The 9869-nt window shown below is 34.6% G+C and overlaps 1 protein-coding gene across 1 annotated transcript; it reads right to left on the reverse strand.

Moving 5' to 3' along the window:
- Nucleotides 1-6024: 6024 nt before the first annotated feature.
- Nucleotides 6025-8072, reverse strand: LOC104224562 (DAG protein, chloroplastic). The gene is made up of 5 exons (XM_009776241.2): nt 7655-8072; nt 6937-7034; nt 6787-6852; nt 6525-6698; nt 6025-6317 (listed from the first exon to the last, which is right to left on the reverse strand). Exons 1-4 carry the CDS (start codon nt 8005-8007, stop codon nt 6535-6537), a joined length of 681 nt encoding a protein of 226 aa, XP_009774543.1. The 5' UTR covers nt 8008-8072; the 3' UTR covers nt 6025-6317; nt 6525-6534.
- Between the last annotated feature and the right edge of the window lie 1797 nt (nt 8073-9869).

Raw genomic sequence — 9869 nt, forward strand, 5'->3', positions numbered from 1 at the left:
AAGGAAACTGAAAGCTCGGCCCAAAAGTGCTAACGACCCGAGATGTTGGTTGTTGCTGGTGGTCTTTCGACGCATCAGACTGATACAAGGAGATGGAGCAGAAGGGATCGTTTGGACCTAAAAAAACAGACTGCTGGTTGGTGGCAGTGACGACGCAGCTGGTGGTTCAAGCGACGCGGATAGTGGTCGTTTGGTCGTGCGAAGGGGCTGGATGGAGGTGGGCGATGGAACTGGTGGTTTTGCTGGTGGGGCAGACGAGGGTTATGGGCAGTGACGGGTGGTGCAGCTGGAGGTGGAAGGGTCATGGTGGTTTTGGGTAGGTTTGACGATGGTTTAGGGTTTTGGTTGCAACGGGAAGGTGTCGGACTGGCGCTTGGACGTGAGAGAGTTGGTGTCGTCGGAGTAGGTGGTCGACAGTAGGGTCGACGGGCCTGTTTGGTGGTCTGTTTGGTGGTGGTTTGGACGTTGTGGGGGTTGTTGATGGACAGTGACGACAAGGGGGGGAACTGGTGGTTGACGGACGCTTGGTGTGGCGTTTTGGACGTGAGGGAGTAGGGGTTTCGACCGGGGGGGTCACTGGTTTCGTTTTGGTAGGGTTTCTTTGGTTTTTTGTTCTTCTCCTTTTGGAGAAGATGATGAACAGTGCACAGCCCCTCAAAAATCTGTCCAATCCGGTCTTTGTAGTTTTTGCCAAGAGCAATGGACCCCCATGCGTGGTGGGGTTCAAGACTTGTGTCCCCCACGCGTGGTGGGGTTCCCCGTGTGTGGGGTTTCGTCCGTGTTCCCCACGCGTGTCCCCCATGTGTGGTGGACTCGGATTATTATGGGCTAGGTCCGAAATTAGGCCTAAAACGGGTAGTTTGAACCCGAATATTATTCTTTTGCCCGGACCCGAGAATAAGAACACGACGTTGCTCAACTAATCCTATGTAAGCAAAATAACTACCAAAATAAGACTAATATTAAAAATAAAGCTATATCTTTTTTAATATTTTTCAAGATTAAAATAGCTACAAAATATTAATAAAATTATTTTTTGTAATTTTCGTTTTTATATAAAGATAAAATATAAAGTAATATTTTTGTATTTTTTCAAAAATTAAAATGACTACAAAACATTAATGGAACTATATTTTTTGGTAATTTTCGAAATTATATAAATTACAAAATTAAGGTACAGTTTTTTTGTATTTTTTCAAGTTTATGAGAAATACATAAACTAAAATTCATATATATATTTTTTGTAATTTTTCTTTTTGCGACGAAATAAAGTAAAATAGTTAAAATAGTTATATTAGACCTAAATTAAATATTTACGCTAAAAATATGAAAATTCTCGGGGAGGGTGCTGTGCATTGTTCCTCATCTTCTCCAAAAGGAGAAGAACAAAAAACCAAAGAAACCCTACCAAAACGAGACAAGCGTGGTGGGGTTCCCCGTGTGTGGGGTTTCGTCTGTGTTCCCCACGCGTGTCCCCCATGTGTGATGAACTCGGATTATTATGGGCTAGGTCCGAAATTAGGCCTAAAACGGGTAGTTTGAACCCGAATATTATTCTTTTGCCCGGACCCGAGAATAAGAACACGACGTTGCTCAACTAATCCTATGTAAGCAAAATAACTACCAAAATAAGACTAATATTAAAAATAAAGCTATATCTTTTTTAATATTTTTCAAGATTAAAATAGCTACAAAATATTAATAAAACTATTTTTTGTAATTTTCGTTTTTATATAAAGATAAAATATAAAGTAATATTTTTGTATTTTTTCAAAAATTAAAATGACTACAAAACATTAATGGAACTATATTTTTTGGTAATTTTCGAAATTATATAAATTACAAAATTAAGGTACAGCTTTTTTGTATTTTTTCAAGTTTATGAGAAATACATAAACTAAAATTCATATATATATTTTTTGTAATTTTTCTTTTTGCGACGAAATAAAGTAAAATAGTTAAAATAGCTATATTAGACCTAAATTAAATATTTACGCTAAAAATATGAAAATTCTCGGGAAGGGTGCTGTGCATTGTTCCTCATCTTCTCCAAAAGGAGAAGAACAAAAAACCAAAGAAACCCTACCAAAACGAGACAAGCGTGGTGGGGTTCCCCGTGTGTGGGGTTTCGTCTGTGTTCCCCACGCGTGTCCCCCATGTGTGATGAATTCGGATTATTATGGGCTAGGTCCGAAATTAGGCCTAAAACGGGTAGTTTGAACCCGAATATTATTCTTTTGCCCGGACCCGAGAATAAGAACACGACGTTGCTCAACTAATCCTATGTAAGCAAAATAACTACCAAAATAAGACTAATATTAAAAATAAAGCTATATCTTTTTTAATATTTTTCAAGATTAAAATAGCTACAAAATATTAATAAAACTATTTTTTGTAATTTTCGTTTTTATATAAAGATAAAATATAAAGTAATATTTTTGTATTTTTTCAAAAATTAAAATGACTACAAAACATTAATAGAACTATATTTTTTGGTAATTTTCGAAATTATATAAAGTACAAAATTAAGGTACAGTTTTTTTGTATTTTTTCAAGTTTATGAGAAATACATAAACTAAAATTCATATATATATATTTTGTAATTTTTCTTTTTGCGACGAAATAAAGTAAAATAGTTAAAATAGCTATATTAGACCTAAATTAAATATTTACGCTAAAAATATGAAAATTCTCGGGGAGGGTCAAAAATCACGTGTCTACAGTGACAATTGAAGCATCAATTTTGTCATAGCATTAATCGTGACAAAAATTCTCGTTTTAATGAAATCCACTTCCCAAATATTCAATTGATGAATAAATGGAAAGTGGGGGGACTATCTGTATTGGAAAAAAATTGAATTTATATATGTTGAGACACGTGGACTGGTCAAATAGTCAGAGAATTATAATTAGTCAAGAGTCACGGCAACAATAGAAACGAGTAAAGGCAAAGGAAAAGGCACGGGAAGGATTCAGCGCCCGTACATATTTAGATCATTTATCAAAAGGAACAGATCTGACCATAATAAAGAGCGCAGATACGGAATTCGATAGGCATTAAATACCGGAATTGATTACAATGATTGTGTAATGTAGCATTCAATGTCTTTAATTATTCATAATAGCCTCATTATGATTTGAAGGAAACGCATATCTTCAAGACACCTATAAAAGGGAGATATCTAGTCACTTGTAAAGACAGACACAATTGAAATATACTCTGATTCACTTGTTTTTCTCCTGATTACATTCTGGTTACTCCAAATTATTCTCTTCTACATATTCTTTTGATTATCAATAACCCGCGTTCTTCTAAATTCTAGCTTTGACTGAAATTCTATTTTTTGGTTAAACAATGAGGACTACAGGAGATTAGAGTTCAAATTATAATCAAATGCAAATAACTCTTTTGTTCATCATTTGTCCATTTTTGGGACTTTTAACTCATCATATGTACTTCTCAGTATGTGAATAACATGTAATTGTCTTTTGATTGTATTAAATCTGAAATTATTTCATTTGATTTGTGTTATCCCTAAAATTGTTTATGTACTTCACTCCACTGAAACTTTTATTGAAAAGAAATTCCAACTGAAATTAGTATTCAGATTATCTGTTTTCAACTTCTCCAGGTTTTATATATTACCATTTGAATCTCAAGAAAGCTCCAGTATACCTTAACCCCCAGTACCAGGTTTTTCCTCACCCGTCTAAGTTCCCCTAACGGGACTAAGGCTGTATTGTTGTCTGGGGCTGGGCCTAAACGGGTCGGGCTCGCAGGCCTAAACGGGCTTTTTCGTTCCGGGTTATTTTTTAATTTTTTTTTTTATCTAAGACAATTTCTTGTAAACTATATATGTATTTACAAATATAAATTGCTTATATATAGCTATATAAATATATATAGTGTATATAGTGTGTATAGTATGTATATATAATTATATATTGCCTTATATAATATATAGTTATATATATTATATATACTATATAGCTTTTATATATATATATATATATATATATGTAGATATAGTATATATAAGCTATAGATATAGTTCAAATTAAAGTTTACATTTAATACTCGGAATCAAAGCTGCAACTTAAAGTTTACATTTAATACTTCAAATTAAAGTTCAATACCTTCAACATAATACTTCAAATTAATCTAACAAACTAGAACATTAAGCATAATACGTCTAATAATTTTAAAATAACACAAATTATCTCAAATCAACTTAAAATCTTAAATACGAATGTCTGGAGAACGCGCAAAACAACTCTTTATATGCCTCCTTAAAGAGCTTGTGCCCTCCTTTCGACGACGAGTATAGACTCGACCACAGTTCTTGCACTTTATTATGTAAACTTCTTCATTTTCTTCTACCACATTAAAGTGTTCCAAAACAAATAGGTGCAATCTAGAATCATCAGGCATCATTTAACTTGAATTAAGAATTGGAGTTTGAGAAATGAGAGATGAGTGAAGACTTGAATACTTCAATTTGAGTTTCAAAAATGAGAGAGATTGATGAATTTGTGAGTAAACATGAAAGAATGAGGGGGTATTTATAGTTGAGAATAGGGAAAAAGTGTAATTATAAAAAGTTTGGGGTTAAAACAAAGTTTGGGCGCCAAATGGCTATTTTTGAAAGTGCCAAACGGCTAAAAATGCAGTCCAACGGCTACATTTTAAATATCTGACTGTTGTCCCTTTTTAAAAAAATAATTTTAAAATTAGCCGTTTGGCCCGGCCCAGGTCCGCTTGCCGATCCCGGGCTCGCGGGCTTTTTGGTAAGGACCTGCCCGCTATGGGCTTTTGCACCACTAAAGACTGGCCCGTTTGGCCTGCGGTACCGGGCTGGGCCCGACCCACAATACACCCTTAAACGGGACATGCATAGCAACAAACAATTAATTTAGAAGGGGAATTCTGGAGAGATTGAAATTAGGTAGGGCAACCAAATTATAAGCTAGTTTGTGTTCGAATCAACAAAAATGACATTTTGTTAATAAAGGTGGTGTTCGGGTCAACTTGCTCACTCGAGTAATTTTGTCCCCAGGCCTAATAGCATGTTTAGCCAAGCTGGAAAAATCAGCTTATTTTGAGTACTTTTTTCAAAAGTATTTTTGGTGAGAAGCAGTTTGTGTTTGGTTAATTAATTTGAAAAGCACTTCTAAGCAGCTTGGCCAAACACTTCAACTTTGGAAGTGCTTCTCAGCTTGGCCAAATAGGCTATAAGCCACATAGGAAAACACTTAGCACTTTGTGTTTCTTCTAGGATTTGAATTCTTGTCTCTTGTGGTTGTCAGATGTGTCTAGGGCAAGGTCTGATTTCTTCTGTTACGGGATCATACTGCATTCACAAAGGCTGTGCGAGGCAATTAGTTCAACAGGTGTAGTTCTAACCTCTTCAGCCTATCGGCCGCTCCCTTCTGTATCATTATTTTTACAACAATTATTGCACACAAAGGCACATTATATATCACATACTGACCAGATTTATTGCACACCCATAGTAGTTCCATCACTGGAATTCTATCATCAGTCAGTTAACCATCAAAATTCTAGAGTTCAATATCAAAGAATAGTGCACCTTGCTGGTCTACCTTTGAAGAAGGAATGAGTACTGGGTGTTATAGCATTTGCATAATCAACTTGTATTGACAGCAATAAAACTTCAAAGCCAGTCCACTCAACACAAAGGCTACACCAACCCTTGCACCATGCCCAAAAAAAATTTGTGAACCAAGCAATTTAAGGGGGGAATTCAAAGGAACAACATTATAATGCTCCTTTTTATCATTCCTGTCAAACATTGTGCAGTTCACTAGTAAGTGACAATGCAAATAAACAGAATTTCTTACGTTTCCGCTGCATTTCCTTCCAGTTAAGTTCCTTTTCTTCAGTATTAAAATAAATGAATACTATTACTCTTCATATTAAGAAGCAAATTTCCTTCTAAGAAAGTGCATCTCCATTGTCATGCATCATCTAAATTGTAATAGTAGCAAATGTCAAGACATGAATGAACAGAAAAGCATAATGAGTCATCACATATACATTCAATCTTTGAACATAGAATAACCTGGTCAGAATCAAAATACTGACACAGCTTTCGCTCTCATTCTCGATAATGAAAGCTAGTCTAAAGGAAAGATAAAACAATAGGTGCAGTCGACCAAACTCCTAGACTAGCAATGTATTCCCATCTAACCTTTTCGCACCAACATATCTTTGTGAAAATGCCCACCAATATGAGGCTATGAATGATATATTGGCAATTCCTAATGGCAATTCGACTCCAAAATCAGATAACAACCTGCAAGAAAGAATAGAAGAATAGCAACATAATGAACTTATTTGCCTCTACTAAATAAACATACTTCTGACAGAAAATATATTTCAGTACTTTCAGCGCTTGAGAAGGGATTATAAGGCCAAATTATGTCAACCACAACACATGGGATAAAACTGCGAGTTCTCTGTTCTCTCGTGGGTGTCAAGAATTAAGGCACTTAAAACGCACCATTATGGTTTTAGGAGGAAGATTCAGGAGCTGCTTCTTGTTTTGTTCGTTCAGGAGGAGGACCATCTCTTCTTCTTACATATGCTTTACTCTTGCTTCTAGTCCGGTTATTCTGCTTGGGCTGGTAAGTAGGATACTGGCAAGGAATTATCTCTCCATTGATGTACTTATCTCCTGAAAGAAGAAAACATATACAACATATCTCAACGTAGATCACTAGTGAAATTGAACATAAAGGAAGAAAACCTCTTAAGAAATTAACCTCCATAGTCCTTGTTCTTCACATCTATGTAAGAATCAGGCAGGACCCAAAGAACTCCAGGTAGACCTACAAAATGAATTTCCAAAGTCAACGCCAGAACACTGGAATTTCAGATTCTCATATGGTGAAATAAGAAAAGTTTGCTCTCACCCTTAAACTTTTCTGATGTTTCTTCCGACACGGTGCATTGAAACCCAGTGTAAGTGGTAGTACTAAAGGCATACATGTTCTTCTTTGCCTCTTCCATACTGATAACAATATTTTGATTAATACGATGAAAAAGGAAAAGAGAAAACTGTTGGTTCTTAAGAAAAATATATATTCTGCTACACCAAAAAAGTCACAAACCATTAGCAAAATTTCATCAGTAACAACTTTGTCAATATCCACGAGTCTGAGACACTCTTAATCAACAAAACTTTTATAGGAGTAATCCAAACTTTCATATACCAAGTAAAGTTGATTTATTTATTAGCATAAGATTAACATTATACCTCATAATCAAGTTGCTACTCATACCCGCCACCAAAAGGAAAAAAAGAGCACGTTTCAAGTGCTTATCGTGAGGTATGTTTGCAGCCCAAAATTCGGACAATCTAGGCTTAAAAGATATCAGCTTTGTTCACAATTTACCACTAAATATAAGTAATTTTCTGTAACTGACTTACTCTACAAGAACAGAATACTACTACCAACTAATATTAAAGCTAAAAGCTTTCACTGCAATACTCCAATAACTGATGCTAGTATTCAACAAATTTAGCCAAAAGGCCATTAACCCATTCAAACAAATTATTCAAAACTCAATAAAGCCAATAAAAATTAGAGATATTATCTGAATAGTAAAAGCTTTTTTAAAATTACTTACCTGCCAAGAACAGTGGCAAGGGTGTTGAGATAAGTATCAATCATCTGTTCTCTAGTAGGAGCAGGGTCCTTAGGGAACTCCATGACAATAAGCCAATGGTTATAGTCACAGCCAGGTAACATAATAGTCTCTCTTTCCTCGCCGTTACTGCTCCTCTTAGAAGAGTATTCCCCATCAGAAATGGCTCTTACAACTGGGAGTCTTGAACTTTTTCCGAGTGGAATTGAAGAGAGACAAGTGCTGACAAAAGGGTAGGAAAGTGAGAGGAGAAAAGTTGGGGTTTTAGTGAGGTTTTGGAATTGAGAATTAGGGTGTAGGGTTTTGGAGAAAGGAGGAAGACTGAGAGATGCCATGGAAGTCCAGATCTCTGAGTTTGTGTGAAAATGAATGTGATAAGGGGGGTTTGGATTTCAATACAAAAATTAGAAACCCTCTTTGCTCTTCAAAATATCTTTTCATCGGAGGCCGTTATTTTTTTTATTTTTTATTTTACTTTATTCGTGTTTTTTAAAGAGATTTTTACATGTCTGATCCTTTATTTAGTATTATTTTCATTAATAATATTATTCTTCAATAAATGATAGTAATTTCTTTTATAATTTTAGCACATTCTAAAAATAAGCCGACCTTCAAATTAAGGAGTTAGTTTTATTCTAATAATATGTAAAACTTTCCTTTTTTCACTCTTTTGTAATGCCCCCAGCTACCGTTGGGCTGTTAATCTCCACCCTTTATTTGATCTCTTTTATTCTAACCGTCCGATCTAATCCATGTGCAACTCACGTGTTTTATTTTCTAACCTAACACTTCTTCCCCTTTATTCACTTTCCTAATTCGTCATTCTTCTAAGCCGACACATAATACAGTGGTATTCTACCAGATTTTTGCTCGAATAGGACAATTGGGTGATTTGCACAAATAGTATCATTTGTGCCGTCATTTAAGTTTTGACCTTGTTAAGAAAGTCTTGAAAAAATAATCTCCGACTAGAATTTTGGGAACCCTTCTTGGCAATCGCGAGAATTTTCATATCCTAATCACTACGATTTACCTAAAACCAAGCAATGTCAAAAAAATTCATATGGAATAACCAGGATTTTTTAGTATTGTGGCTGAAAATCCTGACTATCGCCATAATTATATGTAAGAAAAAATCTAGCGATGGCCAAGAGTGCTTCCTAAAATTCTGGCTGGAGGCTATTTTCTCAATACTTTTCTTAACATGGTGAAAATTTAAATAGTAGTCCTAAAAAGATCCGTCCAGTATAATTTCTTGTTATTTGAGAGCATTGTTTATATTTTATCCCTATTTTAAAGAATTTATTTTGCAAAAAAAGCCTTTGCTCTATACAATCGAAAGAATGAAAATATTACATTTATTTAATTGTTCATAAGTTTTGTTGGGCGGCTATAATTTAGTACTATCCTTATTCAAATTCACCTTGCTAACTTATTCACAAGTTTTATAGGAAGGACAATCTTACCTGTGTTGTTCAATTGGTCACAAGTTCTACCAGACGGCAACAACTTTGTATCATATTCATTTTGCTTATTTTGTAGAACTATACCCAATTTTTTTCTGGATGATGAGAAAATCTTGCTGCTTTGTTTGATTATTCACAAGTTTATTGAACAGGCTAATTTGGTACTATCTTCAATCTACTAATCTTATTAAATTGTTTACTGATTTTGTTGGATGAGTAAATCTTACATGTGTTTTAGATTGTTAATATCTCGATTTTCTGTCGTTGTCTTTATATTTGAAATTTCGTTTAAAAAGGGAACAAAATCTGAATAGTGACTTAAATTAGGATATAGTTAGAAATTTTCACCTCAACTAGTGAGTTCAGTAAAAACTGTATGGGGTAGCCACTATTTAAAGTGGTATTTACTTTTTATTCAGCATTTTTAATGCTGAACAAAAGTAGCCACTAATTTATTAAAATTAATATGAAAGGACGTTATTGCCCTTTCCTTCCCAAACAGAAATACAATGGTATCACAGTAGAACTATCTGAAATGTTCTTTGTTGCAGAATGATACCTAGTAGAGCTATCTAATTTTGTGTTTTAAAACCTTTCATTCTATGTCCAGCATTAGTTATCGAAACTCTTTGTGAATTCTAACTTTTACAGATTGCAGTGAAGAGTTGTGAGTTATATACACGTTCCATCAATTTTATAGATATTTTTATAAAATTGAATATTTCGTAAAT

This window comes from Nicotiana sylvestris, chromosome 2 (genome assembly GCF_000393655.2).
Source record: "Nicotiana sylvestris chromosome 2, ASM39365v2, whole genome shotgun sequence".
In the NCBI taxonomy this organism is placed as follows: Eukaryota; Viridiplantae; Streptophyta; class Magnoliopsida; order Solanales; family Solanaceae; genus Nicotiana; species Nicotiana sylvestris.

Excerpts from the sequence above, each read along its gene's own strand:
- LOC104224562 (XM_009776241.2), bottom strand. The coding sequence starts at position 8,007 with ATGGCATCTCTCAGTCTTCCTCCTTTCTCCAAAACCCTACACCCTAAT. Across the intron at positions 7,035-7,654 it reads CTTGCCACTGTTCTTGGCAG|TATGGAAGAGGCAAAGAAGA; the intron begins GTAAGTAATTTT and ends TATTGTTATCAG. Across the intron at positions 6,853-6,936 it reads AACATCAGAAAAGTTTAAGG|GTCTACCTGGAGTTCTTTGG; the intron begins GTGAGAGCAAAC and ends TTCATTTTGTAG.